The sequence below is a fragment of the Phoca vitulina genome, unplaced genomic scaffold, assembly GCF_004348235.1.
Source record: "Phoca vitulina isolate PV1807 unplaced genomic scaffold, GSC_HSeal_1.0 scaffold23, whole genome shotgun sequence".
In the NCBI taxonomy this organism is placed as follows: Eukaryota; Metazoa; Chordata; class Mammalia; order Carnivora; family Phocidae; genus Phoca; species Phoca vitulina.
In genome coordinates, this window is record NW_022589726.1 from 2,065,333 (window position 1) to 2,089,912 (window position 24,580).

General features: G+C 36.8%; 1 protein-coding gene across 2 annotated transcripts in view; it reads right to left on the minus strand.

Moving 5' to 3' along the window:
• TRHDE (thyrotropin releasing hormone degrading enzyme) overlaps positions 1-24,580 on the minus strand; it is a 371,263-nt gene that overhangs the window by 33,636 nt on the left and 313,047 nt on the right. For both annotated transcript variants that reach the window (XM_032420460.1, XM_032420459.1), the window contains 2 exons: positions 2,415-2,562; positions 458-555 (listed from right to left, as the gene is read on the minus strand). In XM_032420460.1, the coding sequence (XP_032276351.1) occupies positions 458-555; positions 2,415-2,562 (246 nt within the window). The remainder of the gene's footprint in view (positions 1-457; positions 556-2,414; positions 2,563-24,580) is intronic.

The following is a 24,580-nucleotide window of genomic DNA, read 5'->3' on the forward strand; positions in this document are numbered from 1 at the left end:
CCAAAGGAAAAACAGTGAAAAAGCAGTGTTAATATCTGGGGAGGAAGGGTCATTCATTACATAAGCAGTAGATAAATAAATAATCAGCACAAAAATGATTTCCCGATACAGAAATCCTATTTTGCTGAGGAAGAGATGGTTAGGCAGAGAAGCTCAGCATACTACAAGTCTTCTCTGGAAACAGTAATACAGTTGGGGGGGGTAGGGGGCTGGGTTCAAATCTCCCCTTTACCAATAACGGCAGATCTTACACTGAAACGTGTCAAGGATATGCTTTTGTTCTCAGTACCAGGTAGTGGAAACTGTGCTACCCATCAGCAGGCCTCCCAGCAAAGGGAAATGAAAGATGCCGAATGAAAGAAAGATCATCTCATGCTGCCAAAGTCTCAATGGTACTACTCGTATGTTATTGTACAGCTCTGGGGGAAGAGAAGCGAATAAGAAAATAAAACAGTACTCATGTTGGTAGGAAGCTTGAACAAGAGATCCATTAAAATTGTTTTTTGGCCATCCAAGCTTGATGTACGTAGCTGCAACTTGCTTTAAAATATATTCCTAAATGGGGGTTAGAAGAAATAAAGATGTCAGTTTCAAACCTCTCCACGCTGATCATTACAATTACATAATACGATTAAAATATTTTTGAAATGCACCTACTTTAAAATATCAGTAAAATTATGGGCATGGTAAATCCTCTAATTTTATCCAGCTCAGTGTTTCAAATATAGAAAATAAGGATAAAATAAAATTGCAATGGGGGAAGTCTACTCTTTACTTCCTATTGAATGATTAAGTAATTTGCACTATTCACTATTTTAGATGACAATTTTTGTAGCAAAACAAGGACACTGAGGAATAGTGACAATGACAGCCATGCACACAAATATACAAATGTATGTAGATATAGCTTATGGAAAATAAGCACCTAACATTCATGCATTTCACATCAATAGAGCACATTTAAAGCAAAACTGTTACGTAAGCCCAGCCACTAGCCTAGCATTGTTGAATCTGACACACACAGAACACTCTTCAGTAAAAAATACGGCATTTCAAAGTCAACAATCCATTGAGCTAATGCTATATTTAAATATTAGCAGCAATGTAAAATACGCTTTCCTCACTTTAACATGGTCCTTGAATTTTATCAAAGGAATGAAAGCACTGAAATTACAGTAAAAGCAATTCTTAACTTTTACTGAAATCGAGGTGTCTGCCACAAAATACTGTTCCAAAGTACAAATATATATAAAAATGTATTTTACTTTTACAGAAGTTTAACATTGCAGTGTCTCTGTTAAGGAGAAAAGAGAAGTGGGGTAAGTCTTTCTCTAGCAGAGAAAAGTTACACCTGAACTGTAATGATCCATTTTTTTGCATGTCTGTTGTCAGGGATTAGACCAAGCTAATGACAATGAACAGTCAAGCCAGGATTATTCCAATTAAAAAATATATCAAAACAGAGGTGTTTGCATGCAGACTTGGAATAAGGAAACAAGAAGCAACTCCGATGGCCATCAGACAATGTAGAGGGGGCTAAGAAACAGATTTCATGCCATGGCAATCCAGTCTCGAGTAATTAGTGGAGGTTAATTAGCAGAGCCAGTGTGCCATAAGACATAGGATGATTTTATAAAACACAGGGCAGACTCCTAAGATACCTGAAGGGAACCAAACAGGGCTCAGAGGTGGGACAGAAGGCACAGAGACCCAGCCTCACTGGCGATAGGAAATTTAGGAATCAAAAGCTCCTCAGCCATACTTAATCCTAATCTTATTCAAAATGGTTATTAAATTAGATTAGGCGGTGTCCACTGTGCAGCGCTGGCTTACCAGACCTCAGCTTAGGAAATCTGGTCAGGTAACACTTTGGAATGTTTGTCATGTCTTTGTGTCTATTTGGATTATCTATTGTTTGCTCTCCTGTATCCCCTTGGACCCAATTATGAATGGGCTCTCACCTCAATGTTGATCTTATCCTTGTTAATTAAGGAAGTGAATTGAATTCACTATGCCCTTTTGGATAAAAATAATGACTCAGAATCTTTACTGAAACTGTCTATATTCTGTTAAGATCTTTGGGATCCCTCTACCCGGGTTAAGTCCTTTGTGAACACAGAGCCCTTTAACACTTGGAAAGTAAGTTTGAACTTTAAGGATTTGCCATGTATATTTGTTCTTAAATTCTGAGGCATTTAAGCTTAATTGACACTTTTAGGCCAGAATAAAAAGTAGCTCGTATTACATTTCTTCTTCAAGTAATTGTCATCAGTGTGGCACAGAAAATCAGGACAAAAATGATAATACAAATTAGAAGAAGAAACACAAACAACCCAGGATCAGTTGCATAAAGTGGATAATGAGAAAACAGTTCATCAACTGAAAATAAGAAAGAAGAAAATATGTCTTTTTACATTGAAGACATTGTATTTCTCCATGCGATCCAGTAATTTATCAAGGGGATAAAGAGCTCGGCTGGCAGCATGCCAAGGAAGAAAATCCTTCTCCTCAGACAGGTATCTGATAATCTCCAGGGGAATATGCTGAGGCAAATGGCCGGCTCTGCACAGTCAAAAAAGTTAATGTTAATTATATGCAGAAAATATACATGATGATGCAAAAATGAACATTTTACTTATGCAAATAAAAGGCAGAAAGCAAGATTCATCACAGTATAAAGAAGCCATACTCAGTGCTATAAAAATAAAATTACTCACTTTTTAAATATAGTCCTACTTAGGATGCCATGTGCCTTAATATATACAGAGTTAGAGAGTTAAAAATTTACATACACAAAAATATCAGAATGCATATTTTTTTAAAAGGAAAGAATTCCCGAATTTGAATAAAACCAACTCTAGGTATTTTCCTTCACAGAAACTCTTCCGAAGTCACATGTAATTGAAAATAATTGATTACTAAAACGCAAGTTCAGTTTCTCAATGCATTCTCTTTGCTCTTCGTGTAGTTCTGTGTAATAATATTTAATGCAGATTGTTTTCAAAAGAACAATCAAACTCAAGAGGCAACTTACAGGTTTTGACTGTATCTATGTCATATTACAATCTGAACATTTTTCAAAAGAAATGGTTTCCATAACACCTATGAAAATCTCAGTTAGATTTTAATAGACTCCAAATTCCAAAAAAGTTGAAAGAACAGGCTCTTCCCATTTATTATTTTTCTTTCAAAATAGATGCTGTGTCACCTTGGGGACCAATGTCAGATTCTTTGGAGAATATGAAACTGTAGCTTTTTAAAATGATCTCAACACATGTTGCCCATATTTAAAGAGGGTATATCCAAAAACGGATCCAAAAAGTAGTGTCTATCTCTACTCTCCAGGAGACTGCATATAAAATCCTTGCAAATCAAAGCAATATAAATGACAATCCACAGTACATTAAAAGATGGCCTGTCTTAGCCTCGATGTCCCTGATGCATACACATCGTAACACTTATGTGTTTTGCTGGATTTTTTTTTGTACATGAATAATCAACTGCATGCAGACTTCTAATGCGGAGACCAGCTAAATATGAAAGCAACCAAAGCCTGCTTATCTCCTTTATCTACCTTTCACACTGTTGTTCTTTTGTAACATCACAAAATTAGACGGGCCTTTTAATTTGTGCTTGGTGGACAGGCAGGGAGCAAACAAAGCCTTGTCTCATTTTCACCTAAAATAAGTTTGCCAGATTATCTAATTCTTACTCACTGTGACAAGCAAAAATTACTCTATGGTAAACTTGCAGCCATGTTTAGATGTTCATAAGAAAAACCAATTCTGAAGATTATGTTTGAGTTTTCTTTAAATTAAAAGAAAAAAAAAGATGTGTGTCACTCTACCGATTTTGGTTCACTCATGGCGTAAGATCAACTATCAGTCACAGTTAATGTCTGCTATAAATACGAATGGCGAGAATCACCCCAAATTTCCACATAATTTCACAATTTCCTAAAGCTTGTATGATTTAGACTACATCTAGACTTGTGCCACTTTTCCTGTACTGTTGCCATTTTAAACATCCTTGCAGAAAAAGTATGAAATTAGGCTATGGCAATGACAATTAAATAAGGAATTTTATCTTTGTGGCTCGGGTAGCATAGCATCTCAATAACACAGTTACATTGACTTTTAAGAGTTTGCTACCCACTGGGGTGCTTGGGTGGCTCAGTGGGTTAAGTGTCTACCTTTGGCTCAGGTTGTGATCCTGGCTCCCCCCATCCCCAATCGGGCTCCCAGCTCAGCGGGAAGTCCCCTTGTCCCTCTCCTTCTGACCCCCCACCTCACACATGCACTCTCTCTCTCTAACAAATAAATACTTTAAAAAATATTATATTGCCTTTTTAGTGGGTAGCAAACTTTTTTTAAAAAGATTTTATTTATTTGAGTGAGAGAGAGAGCATGCAGGGTGCAAGTGGAGAGCAGAGGGAGACAGAGAAGCAGACTCCCCACTGAGCGGGGAGCCCCAGCAGGAGCTCAATCCCAGGACCCTGAGATCATGACCTGAGCCTAAGGCAGACACTTAACTGACTGAGCCACACAGGCACAGGGCAATATAATTTTTTAATAAAAATAATGATTTGGCTTTCCCTCCTAAAAGAAACATACCTTCCAATATTTCAGATTTTGTCATTTGTTTCCCCTGAACTTTTAATTCTAAATACTAATTGGAATGGTGATCATAAATTTATACTCTACATGCCATGGATTATATAATTTTAGAGTTATAGAAGATTTATCTAGAAGCCATTATTCTTTTGTTGAAGAAATAAGAAAAATGATGCAGTAAAAAGAACAACAAAAAAACCCTTGAGTGAGCAGCTAACTTATCATGGGTCTTCAAGTAAGTTTGGAAAATCTAGAAAGGTATGGGATCTATTTTATTGCAGATTTAAACATACTAGCCTTATGTCAGTTACAATGTATTGTGCTTTGCTTCTTTCCTGTAAATAGATGGACATTATTCAATGACTTATGCTTTGTAGGAAATGTGACGACAGAAGATGACTAATCATGTTATGGAAGAGACTTGGATTTGAGAAAGAGTTGGGATCTACTAATACTTCCCATAGAATTAAACAAATTCATCTTGCCAAGCCTCATGTTCCTTATCTATGAAATAAGAGGGTTGAAAAAGAAGACCTCTTTTTTAGCCCCCAAAACCTTTTATCCTAACCTACTTGTCTACAGTTTCAACTGCGACAAATATTACAATAATATGGTCATACTTTATTTGTTTAAAAATTTGAAAAAAATACTTTGTAATCTTTTTATTCCCCATTCTTCAGTTGTTTAATATGTGTAAGTCTCAGAGGCAGGGCTTGGATATAGGTTTTAGAAGATATCTGACAGAGTGTAAAGAAAATAAAAGCAGGGATGCCTGGGTGGCTCAGTCGGTTAAGCATCTGCCTTTGGCTCAGGTCATGATCCCAGGGTCCTGGGATAGAGTCCCACATCGGGCTCCCTGCTTCTCCCCCTGCCTGCAGCTCCCCCTGCTTGTGCTCTCTCTCTTCCTGTCAAATAAATAAATAAAATCTTTAAAAAAGAAAGAAAAGAAAAAAAAGAAAAGTAAGCTGACAGAAGTTCCAAATAATGACAAGCCAAGGAAAGTATTCATTAAATAGGGAAAGAGAGCAAGTTCTGTTTTGAGTACTTATGGTAAAAATTGCTAACTGCTCACCAAAAATCCATGCTTTCCTCTACTTCCTAGGAGAAATTGTAATTCCCACTTTTTTGGTCGTTAGGTGTGGTCATGTGACTAGCCAATAACACATGAATGCTCATCACTGCCAGGGTTAGCCCATAGACCTCTCCCATTAGCTCCCCAATATTCTTTTTCCCTGAAGTGAATCTTTCAGGGTGACCTTGGAACTCTGTACTGAGTATGTCAGAAACCCACGTGGGTCTCTGGATGACTGCATGCCCATGTACTAGTTCTCACACCAGTTCTGTTACGTAAGCAGGAAAAACACTTCTATCGTGTTTGATCCAAATACATGCTTGGGTCTATTTTTTAAAGCAGTTAACCTTCTCTAATGCAGCCCTCAAATAGAATAAGAAACAGATTACATTCAAATTGCTCTCATTTGTGTTGTTACAAACATATGTAAGTAATTACCTACTACATAATTCAATACACTCACATTTAGCCTACTAGATCAAAATATGTAGCTACACTCAATTGGACAAGATGATCAGCTTCATTACAAAATTAAGACTTGTAAGAGGTAATGTTGGTGAATAAGTTACCTACTTTAGATATGTGTTTGTGTAATTGGCTGGTAATGATATCTGTGATTACTACTACTGATAATGCAATCAATATGGGGGAAGTGTGTGGAATCCAATAATGGAACACTACATTAGCTCCAAGTAATCAGCCCAGTAGGGAGCACATTTAGGGTCCTGATGCCAAAATGCAGTTGCCCTAGATTTACATCATCACAGAGAAATGTTGCTAACGAAATAGGGGGAAAAAATAGCAAATTTAAATAATATTTCATGTACAGCCAAGTGTGTTTTATTAATATTTTAGAAAGAGGTTGTAGATGATATCTATCTTCTGTACTAATGGGGTATAGGTTGGCATAAGAAATAATTTAGGGGGGACACCTGGGAGACTCAGTCAGTTAAGCATCTGACTCGTGATTTCAGTTCAGGTCATGATCTCATGGGTCGTGGGATGAAGCCCTGCATTGGGCTCCCCACTCAGCGGGGAGTCTGCTTGAGATTCTCTCTCCCCCTCTGTCTCTGCCCCTCCCCCCACTTGCGCACACTCTCTCTCTCTCTAAAATAAATAAATAAATCTTTTTTTAAAAAAAGAAATAATTTAGGAATCAAAGAAAAGATAATGGGGAAATGAAACAAATGAGGAAAGTTAAAGAAATAGATAAAAGATTGCCCATTGGCACCACTCCCCCTCCCTAAACACACACATACCCTCGTCTCCTTCAATTTACTCGAGCTTGCAATGAAATATATCTTCAGGCATACAAGAGAGTATTTTTTATAAGAAGATTAAAACCACACAATATTAGCTGATATTGAAATGCACTGATCTTAGCTGGCTTTGTTCTCACCTAAGATCCAAAACTACTATTTAAAAACTGCTCTGAATTCTGTGAATGTTAACTCTCGAATCTACTGAGATGGGTGGCTTGCACACAAATAACCTATTTTATGTGAATTTCCTTGAAAAGCATTTGGCTTCTGGGTGCTTGAAACTCGGAAAAAAATAAAAAGCACAATCAGACTCTTCAGAGCATCAGACTCCAGGTTTCACTAATGGAATATTCATTTAAAACCAATAAATCACCTACTACATATTTCACAATATGTCCAGGAGACATTATATCTCTCCTTTAGGGTACAGATTTTTAAAGCAATTGCTAACATGCTTAATTTAAAAGTTTACTATTTTATCTATTATCTTTTGTTATTCATTGTTAAAGACTTTTATGTGTTCTTTGTGGGAAGATCCTATGGTGGAGACCGGAAACTCCAGTAGTCCTCAGAGTACCACTAAAAAGGGAAATACACAGGGAAGGTATCTCTGCCAACAAACAGTCTATTTGGTCAGGTCATGGAAAAACCAAAGCTATGATTCAGGCATTGGAGAAATGTTGTCTGCAGAGATGGAAACAAAATTACTTATTTGTAGCCCCGTGAAATTAGAACCACAAAAATTTGCACAGTAAAGAGTTCTCATAGCCCCTCCTTCTCCTGTTCCTTCTCTTCCAGGAAGCCTTCTTCCAAACTGACTTAAGCACTTCTTTTCTGGGCTCACAGAACACCTTGATAACAGTAATCTTTGTAATAATTATCATGATATTAATCATAATTTTATATAGTATGATCTTTTTCACTCACTGGACTTAGCTCTTTGAGGAAATGAAGCATGCTTTGCCTATCTTTGTATCCCCATAGGCTAATGCAGAATCTAGTATAAAATAGGTACTCAATAAATATATTTTTACACTAAATTAAGTTATGGCGATAATGTCATTGTTCTTAAAAATAGGAGCACTTTACAAGCATATTAAAGCTTTAATATACACATATGTATTTTTTAAATTAAGCATTTTCTAGGGTTAATAGATACCAGCAGGATGGGAAAAGTCTATTAGAGTGATATTTATAGTATTTTTAGTCATCTTGTTTATTAATGGTATACATGATAGAAGATAAGAAGGCCATTGCTATCTAGCTAAGGAGCTTTGAATAAGCTAGTCTATATCCAAATGAAATAGCTTTATAGCCAGAGAGAAAGCAGAAACATTGTATAAACATCTACGTTCTTTTTTTTTTTTTTTCTGATTACTTTCCTACTCTCCTTGAAGCAACAGCATTATTTTATACCATGTACTTAAGTAAATTGATGGTGGGCTTGGAAATCTTTTTCCTAGTCAGTAAATGGACAAGGATGAACTACGTGATCTCTAGGGTCCCTTCTTCAATAAAGATTTGAAGATTAAAAATAAAACATCCAGAAACAGTTTTTTGCAACTTGTGCAGTCCCCCTACCACCACCACAACCAGCCTTTCTTCTCTGTACACACACTTGCTTCTTTATTTCCAAGTATAATTTCTCAAGAAATCAGCCATCATCTAAATACAGGGATCCTCTGGACACTCGGTAGTGCTAAAAAGCAGAGTCAATGTTTGGTTATTAATTGGAAGAGTTAATAGATGTTAGCTATTCACCTGAAAAGGAAAACATCCTTAGCTTTATGTCTGAAGTTAACTATTTTTTTTATTATGTTATGTTAATCACCATACATTACATCATTAGTTTTTGATGTAGTGTTCCATGATTCATTGTTTGTGTATAACACCCAGTGCTCCATGCAGAACATGCCCTCTTTAATACCCATCACCCGGCTAACCCATCCCCCCACCTCCCTCCCCTCTAGAACCCTCAGTTTCTGTCTCAGAGTCCATAGTCTCTCATGGTTCGTCTCCCCCTCCGATTTCCCCCCCTTCATTCTTCCCCTCCTGCTATCTTCTTTTTTTTTTTTTTTTTTACCATATAATGTATTATTTGTTTCAGAGGTACAGGTCTGTGATTTAACAGTCTTACACAATTCACAGCGCTCACCATAGCACATACCGTGAAGTTAACTATTTTTTAAAAGAAATCTATCAACTTATTTTAAGCTATCGTATATTGAGGATTTACCATATGGTATGGTGTTTTGGAAAGATGGTCTAAGTTTGTTTTAGTTTACTATCCTTAAGAACTTTAGAATCAGTGCTATTATGCACCCCCCCACCTTTTTTTAGATAAAGAAGCTGCAGTTTAAAGAAGATAATCAACTTGCCAAGCTGACTTGGCTAATAAGTGACAGAGTTGGAATTGAAAACCATGACTGACAAGAAAGCTCTCACTGATTCTACCACGTGAGACTGCCTCCCTAAATACCACTTTGAACTAGAGTTAAATGCTTTCTGTCTCCTTTCCTTTAACATCTGTTTACACGTCACTATCATAGCACTCATCATGTTAAGTCTAGTACATGAGGAAATACATCATCAAAGCCCAGGTGCTCGGTAGGGCAAGTGAGCGATAGTAGGGACCAGAGGATTATGGGGAATGATTTAAAGAGGAGGCTTAGACCAGACGTCAGTGAGGACACCTGCCTGCATGACATGAGAAACCAGACTGAGCAAATCCGGTGGGAGAGGAATTCGGGCCTCCTGGGAAACAGCAAGGTCAAAAGTCCTAAGCCAGGGATAAATTGGGGACATTGGGCAGAATCAAAAAGGGGTTTTCATGGCTGGCGTGGAGTGAGCCACGGAAGAGTAGGCTAGGTACAAGGAGGTTGCATAGGTTGGTGGTGCTAGATCATGAAAGCCCTTAAATAAGGGCTTCAGCTTGTTTTTCTGTGGGTGATAGAAAGCCACTGCAAGTGTTTGATCTGATTTATGCTCTGAAAGGGTGACTCTAGCTGCTGTAGAGAGGAAACCCAAATATGCCGTGTGGTCCTCCCAGATGATCTCCTAGCTGGCCCTCTCCCTCTCTCACTATACAGACTATGCTTATGAGAAAAACATACCTAGTGAGTGAAGTTACTGACATGAAAACAATGATTTTTTGAGGTAGGCTTCACATGAGACTTGTTTTAGAAACAGTATCTTATGTAGGTATTAGGAAGAAAAAATATTCCAAAAGCTTATCCATGCATTATTTATTGTTACTCAATTGCTGAAACAAAAACAAAAACAAACAAACAAAAACAGCATCTGATGGTATGGGACTGCAAAATTATTTAAGCAATGAACACATTTTAAAATATATACTTTATATATAGGAAGATGCACATTCCTCTCTGGGTTAATTAGCAGAATTATTCCAGAATTTAAATAGTGAAAACAGCCTGAAAGACCACCAGGAAAATAATCCACATAGTGTATGATTTCCACAGAAAATACAACGCTTAAATTTGGTATGGAATTCTGCCACTGGGCAGTGAAACTTTTCAATGTTCCACATAGGCACATAGGAGTAAAAAGAATTTAAATATCCAACAGGATGTTACTGACATCAGGATATCAAATCATTAATCTAAAAGCCCATAAATCGATGGAGTTTCTAAATTCCTATTTGGCTGCTTCTTAGAGAAATGTGTGAATAATAGGAAACTAGAAAAAAGAAAAATAGCATTGAAGCCAAACCACTTAAAAAGAACCAGGGGGTGCCTGGCTGTCTTAGTCAGAAGAGCATGTGACTCTTGATCTTGGGGTTGTGAGTGTGAGCCCCACATTGGGTGCAGAGATTACTTAAATAAATAAAAACATTTAAAAAAATACCTGGTTATATATCCTCTTATCTGATATTATATCAAAAGTTTTGCTTTTTGTATAGATTTTATTATACTATGCATAAAAGTTTACGTATTTTACTTATAATAATTTTCCATATTATTAGGAATTCCTCATAATTACCTTTGGATTAGTTCTAGCAACATTCTGTTGGAAAGATAAATGAAGTTCACTATTGTTGAGTACTTGGGGTATACATAAGTAACAGAGCTATGAACATCTTTGTGCACAATGCTTTTATATACTCTGAATGATTTTCTTTGGATGGAACACCCAAATTGGAACTATCATGCTAAAAGTTGTAACACACTGTGATTCTTGGCAAATCTAAGTTCACGCTCTCAGGCTTCATCAATCAGCAGTTGGTTTAGGTAAAAGGAAAAGCGTAGGCAGTCACTGTGGTAACCAACACTGATTTAGTGCTCCCTGGTATCCCAGACCCTGTGCCAAGTGCTATGTATGCATTATGTCATTAAATCCTCATTACAATCTTCTGAACTTAGCAATATCACTAGCCCCATTTTACAGATCAAAACTGAGGCTCAAAATGCTATCTCACCTCTCCAGTATCATAATGCAAATAAATGGTGGTGCTGGTATTTGAACTCAGTTTTCCTTCACCAATATTCTTATCACTATACCAAAAAGGCCTGGCAAGTCATTTTGTATTCCCTCTCCCATCTTCTAGTAAAAGGAAAAAAATGAGAAGAAGAATATAGAGGAAATCTAGTGGGAGTAATCTTTGGAGGCCTTATGAAGGAAACATAATGTAATAGAACCTATGGGGAAGGAGAGAGTAGTATGGTCCATGGCTATGACTTTGAAATGGATGGTTTAGTGGACTTATTGTTGATATAGCTTTTAGACTTTGGTCATTTTGGGCCACTTCTGGCAAAACCACTTTATTCACCACTGCCCCCTAATTTCCTGGGTTCCTTCGGTACCTGGTCTAATCTCCATAAGACAAGGACACTCTCAGCCCAGACTCTGGCCTGGAAAGCCTGACACCAGTTAGTGGCAATATATCTACCATAAGGAGCATGCATCGCAACACGTTGCTTTCAGAGATATTGCTGATGCAGGCAAAACAAGAGAGTACTGGGATGTGGTCTACAAAAGAAAGGGAGGGGTAATCATATACAACTAGGATCTTTAATTTAAGTAAGAGGAAATATTTCAGACTACAGAACATATTTTCCATCTCAAAGTCTTACAAGAAAGAAGAAGTTGAGGCTATGGAAAGTGGTGTGAGGGTCCTACACACAGACTAAGAAGGAAAGAATGAAGAGTTGAATACTGGCATATGGAGTGTGGGGGAAATTGCTTTCTGGACATAACTGTAGGACAGACACCTGGGCCTGGATAGTGTGCTTCAATTAAAAACCTCAACGAGAACTCACAAAACCAAGCCAATCCCACTCCCAGTCTATTCATAGAGGTATCATTACATATATGCAGCCATTATAATTCTGTACATAATTTTCTAAACATACAGCTAAGGTCTGAATTTTAGACTGACACAAAGGTTAATAATTAAGCAGGAAGATTCAGTCCCAAATGGATGCCTTTAAAAAAAGAAAAGAAAAACACTTTTGAGAGTACAATCTAGCCACGCAGAAGAGAATAATGACTCAGGTGGGAAAGTTTTAGAAGAGCCACCAAAAGTGATAAAGGGAATCTAATAAGTACAAAGTGACAGCAACCCATTACACCTGGGCTCTGCAATCAACCTGAAGTTAGAACACCCTGAGTATCAATAAAAAGAAAAACTACAATGGAATTAAACTTATTAAATATACTCAAATCCATAGGACAAAATGGTACTTAACTAAAAATGAAACAAAACAAAATAATTGGTCACTATGGAGCATGCTAGAGAACTGGCTCATTTTTGAAACTGAAAAGTACAGGGAAACATTCAGGCATTTATCCTGCCTTTCTTTGAAAACTGTATCACTGGGTCACCAAATAGTAAGTGAAAGCAAGTTTCTCTTGAGAGAACTATTTTGTTTATGAATGGAAGAAAAACCAGTGAATCACCATTTTGCAACCTCTAGTAAATCAACAGATTTAGGCATTGAACAGTAATAGCTGCAAATGTCATAAAAAGATGACTATTTCTTTTATGCATTCATAGAGAGTCAACTGCAAAGCAAACTTGCTAAAAAGGTGAACCTGTAATGGATCAAGGCCCTGGATTTGATTACCAATTTACAGGCAATAGAGAGGATAGAAGAACATAGAAAAGTACACAGTGAGGAGGCAGTCAGCAAAATCTAGACAGTGGGAATCATGTAGGACAAACAAACTCATTCCTCACTATTGGAAAGAACTTTTGTTTTGAAGGCGAAGGGGAAAATCAATAGTTTAAAAGAGATTGAAAAGATATATCAACTAATCACAGAGCAGTAATATCATTTGACTTCTAATTCAAAGTGTAAAAAAAAAAAAAATACGGCACTTATGAGACCACTGGAAATTTAAACACTTCCTGGATTTTGATATTATTGAGGAAATGTTAATTTTAGGTCACCATGTTTAATAATGTCATTTTTAAAGAGACATATAGTGAAAATTATTTTATGAAATGATGTAATGTCTGGAATTCACTTCAAAATGATATGAAAGGTTGGATGGAGATGTGGGTGAAATAAGACTGACCACGAGTTAATCATTGCTGATGCAGAGCAATGGATACACTCTTCTACTGGCTTTTGTGTATATTTGAAATTACTCATAATAGTTTTAAAAAACCAAAGAAGGGACTAAGTCTTATATATCTTTGTATCCCCAGTGTGCATCAGAAAGCCTTCCTATTGTCTATGTTTAAAAATATTTGCTGAAGCGGTGTCTGGCTGGCTCAGTCTGTAGAGCATGCGACTCTCAATCTCAGGGTCGTGAGTTCAAGCCCCACGTTGGGAATGGAACTACTTGAAAAAAAAAATTTTAAATATTTGCTGAATAACAAACTCAAGGAAGGCAACATTTCTGGTCTTGGTTTCCTTCTTTACAAAATGAGAGAAATGGTATTTACTTCCCAGAGTCGCTGTGAAAGCTGAAAGACAAGAAATGGAAGCGATTTTTGTAAATTGTAAAGGTCCACAGAAATGTGGTGAGCTTTCGGGCTGGAGAACCAGAATGAGAATTCGGCAACCACGTATTCTGCATTTGTATTCTGACCTTGATTTGTTCCTTACACAGAGCTACTAAACTCAGGGATAGATCCCAGCGCATTCATTTTCCCCTTACGGACAAAGTACCAAATGGTAGTGTAATTGCCAAGGGAAAATTATTACTCTGTTCTGAATTATTTCTATCATAAATCCAAAACCAGTCAAACAGGCTCTGTCACAAAAACGACAGGGTTGCTGTACAGTGATGAGAATCCCACATACAAGTGCCCCATAAATCTGTGAGTATCACAACCCTCCAAAGTCATTCTGACTCATGTGTTTAAATCACAAGTGGGAAGCCAGGCTGGCAGCACGTTGGTCAACACTGTGGATACAATGAAAATGAGGTGATTTACTGAGCCATCAGTTAGAGAAATATTCCATCATCTGTCTTATGTAGATTGTACAAAATGTGACAAGCATTTTGTTTGTTTTTCTTTACATATTTTCTATTGAATCGAAGGAGAAAAAGTCTTTTTCATTTAGTAATGATAACAATCACCCATATTTCTCCTAAATTCAATCACAACTGCTCTTAGCATGTCAAAGAAATGATTTCTGGCAACAATGGTGAATGATAGAAAGGCAGAGAGAAGGACACAACTTCTCTGTGCGTCATGCATTTTGTCCTTCTCTAATCTTAGTAAAATATTCATCTTTACTTATGGTGAAATGAAATATCTAATCTAATTCTTCATGATTTAAAGTGATATTTTCCTGCCTCTCCGAATATTATACTCCATTCCAAATTAGTGTTAAAAGCCACTCAGTGGCATTGTAGATGAAATGTGGAAGGTAAAAATACTTTTTATTACCAGTGAGATAGAAAAAGGACTTCAACTACATAATTCATTGTATAAAAAAAGGATTAGTATCTTGGGAAAAAAGAAGAGAGCTGTACCCACTTGAAATCACCTTTAGGGAGGCAGGCATGTTAGCTAAACTTGTGGTACTTTGTTCTCTTTCATAAGGGGGCTAAATGATAACCCAAAGAAATGAAGGATGAAGATAAACAAATTTGCCAAGCCACAGTGTATAAAATAAATACTGGCCCTTTAACAATATGATCAACTTAGTTGAGAATTTGTACCCACAAGGAGTTCTGGATTTATTTGAGGAAATTTTCAATTCTTAGAATTAAAATACATTAAAATCCTTTAGAGATCAGCCAACAACTATATATTAAAATAACGGATAATTCTTGTCCTTTGGGATGCTAACATGTAGACAAATCATAGAACCTCCAGGAATAGAGGTTAGGGAGGGAAGTAGCTTCCTCTACTAGCTACATCGCTCTCAATCTCTCCATTTATCCTTCAACTCCCAGGGTCACAAAATTCTGAAGATGTACTACTAATATGGAAATATTTAATTAATCCTGGATCCCCAGCTCAGAAATGTAAGACCTTAACCTTTCCTTGATTTTCTTTAACGCTGATGATGTTCAAATAAAACTTAGGAAAAAAAGTAATGATAATGATGTTCTAACTCCTTAATAATGATTAACAATTAGAGAACATTAATGGTATAGATTTACTATGTTCTAACAATGACACTCATTAATTTTAATAACAGTCCTATAGTTAAGTCCTTGCTTACTGTCTGAAAATTTACCCCTCATTACCACTTGTAGGAAGCAATTTTTTAAAGTTGAAGCATCAATGAAAATACAAAACAATAAAAAAAATTGCTAGTTAATTTACATTATTTTTAAAATACTAGTGTAAAAATAAAATATTCTCTTTTTAATAAGAACCATATGCTTAAAATATTTTATATTTTGCTAAAATGATCACATGTAGTTCAAAAATATTTTGAAATTGATACAAAATTTTAAAAATTAGAAATTTCTCTCTAGTAAGAGAACCACTTTTATGAGAAAAATAATTCTGGAATTGTAATTTAATAAAAATCATTATCATATTATTTAATATATAATTCTAATACAACAATAATTTTCACAAGAATCATGTATTTAATATCAAAAGGCAGAAATTTAGAAGAAAAATGACAAAGTGATAGGTCTCTCAAAGAATTTGTAGTTTTAGAAAAATGGCAGAAAACTGTCACTCCATGCGACTAAAATACTCTTTAAAAACTTGCATTTGCTACTCTATCTTTTCAAAAGGAACTTCATCTCAATTAAAGTAAGCTATCTGAAAAGAATTTTTTTCCTTATTGATTTATTCATAGTTAAATCTGTATCCACTGCTTCCTGATAAGAAAGATGAGGAAATCATCAGACTTACACTTTCTACTAAACTCTGTGGCCCCTCTAGATTTTCACTTGCTGAATCATTTCTACATTTTCTTGGTTTAAAGATTTGCCTTCTATTTTGTAACCTTAATTCTCTTGCCTCTTTATCCCTGGGTCCATGTGCAAGTGCATTCAAGACTCATCACCATTCTTTTGTAGGCAAAGATAAGTTGACTGTATAAAAGATTTTGTATTCTATCCACTGGAATATTCTGGGCTTATAGAAATCTGAGTCAGTCTGAATTTTCCACTTTCTAGGTAACTTGTTCTTCTGTTTAATTTAGAAAGTTCAGGCTATTTATCAAGACACATCTCCACGTTAATCCTTCTGTGTTTTTTTTTTTCTAAAACACAGGGTGCCCTTTCAATCTATATATTCATGTCTTTATTGTGAGAAAGCTACTCTTCGTATATCTTCAAATTTCTTTAATTTGTTTTCTTCTTTTTCATGAATATTAAATGCACACACATACACATACACCAACACACACATTAGATGCGTCTTATTTATCTTATGATTTTCATTGTTTTTTCTATTTCATTGATCTCAACGACTGCAAGCTTGTTCTCTATGTCCCTGACGATGTTTCCCCGTGTGTTTATGTAATTTATACTGCTTCTCACATGGCTTTCTTTCTTGTAATGCCAGATCACCTTCATTCTTTTTGCTGCCTTATCTCTTTTTTATTCTTTAGCATGTTTTCTTTAAACTCTTACCTCAGGGATGCCTGGGTGGCTCGGTCAGTTAAGCATCTGCCTTTGGCTCAGATCATGATCTCAGGGTCCTGGGATCGAGTCCCGCATCAGGCTTCCTGTTCAGCAGAGAGTCTGCTTCTCCCTCTGCGTGCTGCTCCCCCTCCTTGTGCTCTCTCTCCCGCTCGCTCTCTCTCAAATAAATAAATAAAATCTTTAAAAATAAATAAATAAATAAATAAATAAACTCTTACCTCAAAAGACAAACCCCACAAAAACCCCCATTTCTTTGTTTTAATTCTTTGAAATAACATAGATGGGTATATTTCAATTATTTGTTTGATGTTCTAGTTCTTCTGTCATTATTATGATTCTGTTTTTTAAGAGATTTTATTTATTTATTTGAGAGAGAGAGAGCATGAGCAGGGGAGGGTCGGAGGGAGAAGCAGACTCCCTGCTGAGCAGGGAGCCCAACATAGGTCTCAATCCCAGGACCCTGAGATCATGACCTGAGCCGAAGTCAGACACTTAACCAACTCAGCCACCCAGGTGCCCCTGTTATTATGATTCTTAACTATTATTCTTATGGTATCTTTCCATACTCCTTTGAAGTTGGATTATGTTTAAACAGCACTCATAGTTGGAAAGGAAATTCCTATTCAGTAAAAATAGTTGCTGATAAGTTGTGGCTAAAAAGCAATCATGGTGAATAGGTTGGAGCTGTAGCAGTTTACATTAGGGTTGTTATTTCAGATCTGGCTCTAATCAAATCAGTAGTTCCATCTGTTTAGGGGCATATTTCTGCTCCATCGTCCCATTTCAGAATATGCTATATAGCTGTGTGATTCATACTTAGACCTTGTAGATTGCAGGTTCTCATTGTGGTGATTTAGCATTTAATTGTTTCTCTCCAGCTGTCTCAATTAATGGTTGCCAAGCCAATTGCCATATATATTTCTTTCCCACCCCATTTCTGTCCCCTGCTTCCTTTTGCATGTCTTCTCTTTCAGGCCTAAATTTGTTTCCTGTTCCTTCGTGTGGAGAGATTCAGCAATTAACCCATCATGCCTCAGGATTCCATTATTCTAAATAAGGCACTCCCTCCAAGGAGCTGCCTTCCATTTTTATAGATTTCTGTGTCCCACAGAGGATCTGTAAATATCTATAAATACTGTCATCTATTTTCAGAATCATTGTATATTTGTGTCCATAATTCATTGTATTTGTTAGTCATTCTTTCTCTTCCTCCTTCCCTCCTCCCTCCCTCCCTCCTTCCTTCCCTCCCTCCCTCCCTTCCTCCTTTCCTTCCTTCCTTCCTCCTTTCCTTCCTTCCTTCCTTCCTTCCTTCCTTCCTTCCTTCCTTCCTTCCTTCCTTCCTTCCTTCCTTCCTTCCTTCCTTCTTTCCTTCCTTCCTTCCTTCCTTCCTTTTTGGTTGCTGGCAGTTGCTGTTAAGGTGGAAATGAATATGTATTTCATTTCCTTCAGCTGAATATCCTTTAAAAACAATGTGTAATAAACAAACAAAAAATGGCCATGCCAATACAAGTCCTGGGAATGTTGTGTTGAAACCAGCACTCTCATCTATTTCTGGTAGCATATTCAATTGGTATCTGTGGAGTACTCAGCTTGCTCTTGACCAAATCCCTTTCTTTTTTCATCCTGAGAACATGACCAGACTTCATTTATCTGATTCCTTCAAAATTAGGTCTTACCATGTAATTTCATTTCTATCAGAGGAAAGTAGGCAGAAGTGATGCAAATCTTCCAGACTGGCAATATAAAGCCCACTGTGTGTTTCTCCATGCTGTCCCCTTCTGCCAAGTTGGAATGGAGACAATCCCAAGTTGACATGGGGCTATTTGTTAAAGTTAACAACCATTGGTCACAAAGGAGGTCTACTTGATAGCAAATCTTTTCAAAATAGAAATATAATGCAAGGGAAGAGCCTAAGAGTCAGGCTGTCCTGTTGAAGATTGATGAACTCAAGATAATCCCCAATATGAAACTGCCTGGAATGAAATAGGAAGCCCACTAAGTTTTTAAGAGAGTTTTGCTACCAAGGATGCTATAATCTTGGACTCAAAGAATGTGTAACTGTTTAAGACTTGAAAGAATCCTTATGTACTCAAACTTCTAGAAGCAGAAAGTGGGATATAAAGCTGCATGGCACCCAAGGAAGGAATATGCCCAACACTCATCTCATATATGCTCATGTAGGATGATAGAAAAGGGAAAGTTTCCCAAAGGGCAGATCCAGAGAATATTAAGAAAACTTGACCAGGAAGCTATGCTCCAACAGCAATATCAGAATTTAATCAAGAAACTACTCATCCCCAGGAGTCTTCCACAATGGTTCCAATTTCTCCCATTTTTCCCTATCTTGAGTGGCAAGTTTTTTTGTATCCTGCCCCATCATGGAGAATTATTTGTGTGAAAGATACCAACTTATTAATTCAAAGGTTTCCAGAGTTGATATAGAGATCTCTCTGCTTGACTTGGAGATATTGAACTTTGGACTTCGGTTTGTATTCAAAAGATATAATTTCAGAACGTATCATTTGATTCCCCAGTTTGCTGACCAAGAATATAAAACAAGCTTAAGGAAATTAGCATTTCATGTATGCAAAAGAAAAAATAGATGGCAGCCTTATTTACTCCTTGTACTTTATCAAGTGAAGGAAACATTTTCTTTAGGATTTTCTAATATGGAAAAATAGTGTAGGACTTTAGAGGGGACATTTGGAAATTAAAAGTAGATAAAGACAATGTTGATTCTAACTAAATATAAAAATATAATCATTGATATTAAGTTCTGGTAATTACTAAGTGTAAACCAGTGGATTTTTTTTCACCACATGCTAGGTACATTACACAATCCATTTGTGGAGGACAGAGTTGGTTAAGTATACTTAAATTTGTTTGGGCAATTAAATAAGTATTACTTAATAATTTTCTGCAGTAAATGGCTTTTATGAGAATACTGTATTTCAAGAAAAAGAAGAGATTATAACAGTTTTTTTCTCCTTATACCTCCTCAATTATGGCATGCAGATTAGGAGAAATAGCACACTAGCAGCTTTAAAGAAGCCAAACATATAATTTCTATTTTAGAATATATATTAAAAAGTCTTATATAATACATACTTTAGAATACACTCACACACAAAACCCTCTCTTACTTTTCCTAATCAAAGCACAAGTTGTGGTTGACTCATAAATACAATATAGAAAGGACCACAAGAATTATTAACAGTTAAAAAGGAAATGCATGCACTATAATACTCTAAGAGTGAATCCAACAATAAGAAATTCCAAAAGATCTCCAGTTCAATGAGGCTTAATGGGGAGAGGAATCTGTATTTCCAGATCTTCATTAAATTCCCATATATAGCAAAGTATATTCAGATAAATATGGCTTAAAACTGAATCACATAAAAAATGAAACTGGTTAGCCAAGGAAATATTTTTAAATGGCCTTTCTATTGTAGCAGATCACTCTAACTAGGTAAAGCTGAAATTTGACATCCTCTACGTATCCAGAGACTTGAAATCTGAGCATGCTTCTTGATCCAAAACTAGGAGCAGATTTTCATAATGGCAAGGAATTCCTTTCTTAAAACCTAAATTTGAAAAAGATGCTATCATTTTAAATTTCTCATTCTTATCTCTTCATGTCCACCTTCCTCTTCTACATGTGTTTGTTGCAGTCACTTTATTTTGAGATCCCTTTGAAGATTATTGTGAAATACTAATGACTGCTAAAAAACTTGAGTTGGAAAGAGGTCAAGGAAGATGGTGGCGTAGGAGGACCCTAAGCTCACCTCATCCCATGGATACAACTAGATAACACTCTTATCAGTGTAAACAACCCAGAAAATGACCCCCAAACTGGCAGAACAAGCTCTACAACTAAAGGGAGAAAAGAAGCTACACCTAAGAGGGTAGGAAGGACAGAGATGTGGTGAGGTGCTGAACAGGTCTTGGGCCATTTGGAGGAGGTGAGGGAGCCATTGGCATGGACAGGAGAAACAGACTATCACACCAGGGAGCCAGCATGGGGAAGAAGAATCCCCATAATATTTGTCTTTGAAAACTAGAGGGGCCAAATTTCATGAGTTCTTACAACCACCAGGACCTAAAGACTGGACTTTTATTTATTATTTTTTTTTTAAAGATTTTATTTATTTATTTGAGACAGAGAGAATGAGAGAGAGAGAGCACATGAGGGGGGGAGGGTCAGAGGGAGAAGCAGGCTCCCTGCCGAGCAGGGAGCCCGATGCGGGACTCGATCCAGGGACTCCAGGATCATGACCTGAGCCGAAGGCAGTCGCTTAACCAACTGAGCCACCCAGGCGCCCCAAGACTGGACTTTTAAAAATCAGCTGGTTCCATTCTGGGAGAGCCAGAGGGCAAAAGCAATCTGAGTCCCCACCCTTAAAGATATAGCAGGACAAAGAGCCTGTGGAGATAACCACATAACCAGCAGTTTAAAAAATAGCTGGGGCACACAGGAAGGAGAGTTATTTACTAATCTCAGAGCTTGTCCAAGAAGGGCAGGATTCCCTGAGGGGCTTCTCCAGGAACAAAGGAGCAGGCAAATGCCATTTCCCTCCCCAACTCCCCAGCATAAACACACGGCCACCTGCAGGAATGATCAGGGCATGGACATTCACTACCAAAACTTGCTTACACCAAGCCCTGTCCCCTGCTCTTTGGTGGATCCACTCTTTCCAGCACACTTGCCTCAATTCTAGCACTGCAGGCCCCCACCCCCAGAAGACCGGCTCAAACCTTGCCAACACCTCACCTCCTGACCCACACACTTTGTGAGGCCTTGGTTTTGGTGGCGGCAGGAGCAGTGGCCCCCTCCCACAAAAGACCAAAATGCACCTTGTTAAAATCAGTCTACTAACACTACAGAGACCAAACACTGCCCACAACAGGCAAAGTGAACCATTGAAGATGATTGGACTGAAGGAAAAAGCAACCAAGACAGGAGAGCAGGGTTCATGCAACACACAAAGGAGATATCCTTGAAGTGCCAGGTTCTGGTGAACAGGACACTGAACTACCGGGAATTACAGGACCTCTTCTTCATATGGCCATTACTTTCAAGAGCCGGAGACATATCTGACCTTCCTAACACACAGTAATAGAGACAACGAGACAAAATGAGGAGAAAGAGGAATATGTCCCAAATGAAAGAACAGAACAAAACCACAGCAATAAACCTAAGTGAAATGGATATAAGTAATACGCCTGATAGAGAATTTAAAGTAATGATCATAAAGATACTCACTGGACTTGAGAAAAGAGTGGAGGACATCAGTGAGACCCTAAACAAAGAGATAAAAAGAGAACCAATCTGAGATGAAGAACACAATAAATGAAAGTAAAAATACACTAGATGAAATCAATAGGTTAGAAGAAGCAAAGGTATGGAAAAAAGATTTAGTGACCTGGAGGACAGAGTAATGGAAAGTAATCAAGCTGAGAAGTGAGATAAAAAAGAATTATGCGAAATGAAAATAGACTTAGAGAACTCAGCAACTCCATAAAACATAATAACATTGACATTATACAGATCTCAGAAGAGGAAGAGAGAGAAAAGGGAGCAGAAAATTATTTTGAAGAAATAATAGCTGAAAACTTCCCTAATCTGGGAAAGAAAATAGATATCTAGATCCAGGAGGCACACAAATCCCCCCAACAAAATCAACCCAAGGAGTCCCACACCAAGATACCTAGTAATTACAATGGCAAAAAGTAGTGATAAACAGAATTTTAAAAGTAGCAGGAGAAAAGAAGACAGCTACATACAAGGGAAACCCCTTAAGGCTTTCAGTGGATTTTTTAGAGGAAACTTTGAAGGCCATAGAAAGTGGCATGATATATTCAATGGAAAGGAAAAAATCTGCAGCCAAGAATATTCTAATTAGCAATGCTATCATTCAGAATAGAAGAGAGATAAAGAGTTTGCCAGACAAACAAAAGCTAAAGGAGTTCATGACCACTAAACCAAAGTTACAAGAAATGTTAAAGGGGGACTCTGAGTAGAAAGGAAAGACCATAAGTAAGAATAAGAAAATTAGGAAGCACAAAAGCAATAAAAAATAGATACATCTGTAAAAATCAATCATGAGACTCACAAAATAAAAGGATGTGAAGTATGACACCATATACCTAAAATGTGGGGAGGAAGAGTAAAAAATGGGTTCAAACATAAGCAACCATCAACTTCATATAGACTGCTATATGTAGAAGATGTTATACACAAACCTCATGGTGCACAAATCAAAAATCAGTAATAGATTTTCAAAAAATAGAGAGGAATCCAAGTATATCACTAAAGAAAACCAGCAAACTGTGAGAGAAGAGAGCAAGAGAAGAAAGGATCAGAAAAGAACTATAAAAACAACCATAAAATAAGTAGCAAAATAAATGTAAATGGACTAAATGCTCCAATTAAGACATAGGGTGACAGAATGGATAAAAAACACAAGACCCATCTATATGCTGCCTACAAGAGACTCATTTCAGCCCTAAAGACACATGCAGTTTGAAAGTGAGGGGATGGAGAAACATTTATCCTGCAAACTGAAGTGAAAAGAAAGCTGGGATACCAATACTTATGTCAGAGAAAATACACTTTAAAATTGTAACAAGAGACAAAAAAGGACACAATATAATCATAAAGGGGACAATCCAACAATAAGACAACAATTCTAAATATTTATGCACCCAGCATGGGAACACCCAAATACATAAAAAAGTCAATGGCAAACATAAAGAAACTAATCAATAGTAATACAATAATAGCAGGGGATTTAATCCTCCACTCATATCAATGGTCAGATCATCCAAACAGAAAATCAATGAGGAAATAGTGGCTTTGAATGACACACAGGACAGATGGATTTAACAGATATATTCAGAACATTCCATCCTAAAACAGCTGAATACACATTCCTTTCAAGAGCAAACAGAACATTTTCCAGAACAGATCACATATTAGGCCACAAAATAAGCCTCAACAAATTTAAAAAGATCAAAGTCATATCATGCATCTTGTCTAACCACAGTGCTATGAAACTAGAAATCAACCACAAGAAAAAATCTGGAAAGAGCACAAACACATGGAGGTTAAATAACATGCTACTAAGCAATGAATGGGTCAGCCAGGAAATAAGAGAAGAAATAAAAAAGCACATGGAAACAAAAGAAAACAAAACACGACATTCTGAAAACCTTTGGGATATAACCAAAGCAATTCTAAGAGGGAAGTTTATAGCAATACAGGCCTACATCAAGAAGCACGAAACACCTCAAATAAACAACTTAATCTTATACCTAAAGGAGCTAGAAAAAGAAGAACAAATGAAACCCAACTCCAGCAGAAGGAAGGAAATAATAAAGATTAGAGAAGAAATAAATGATATATAAATGAAAAAAAATAGAATAGATCAATGAAACCAGGAGCTGTTTCTTTGAAAAGATGAACAAAATTGATAAATGTTTAGCTAGACTCATCCAAAAAAAAAAAGGAAGGAAGGAAGGAAGGAAGGAAGGAAGGAAGGAAGAAAGAAAGAAAGAAAGAAAGAAAGAAAGAAAGAAAGAAAGAAAGAAAGAAA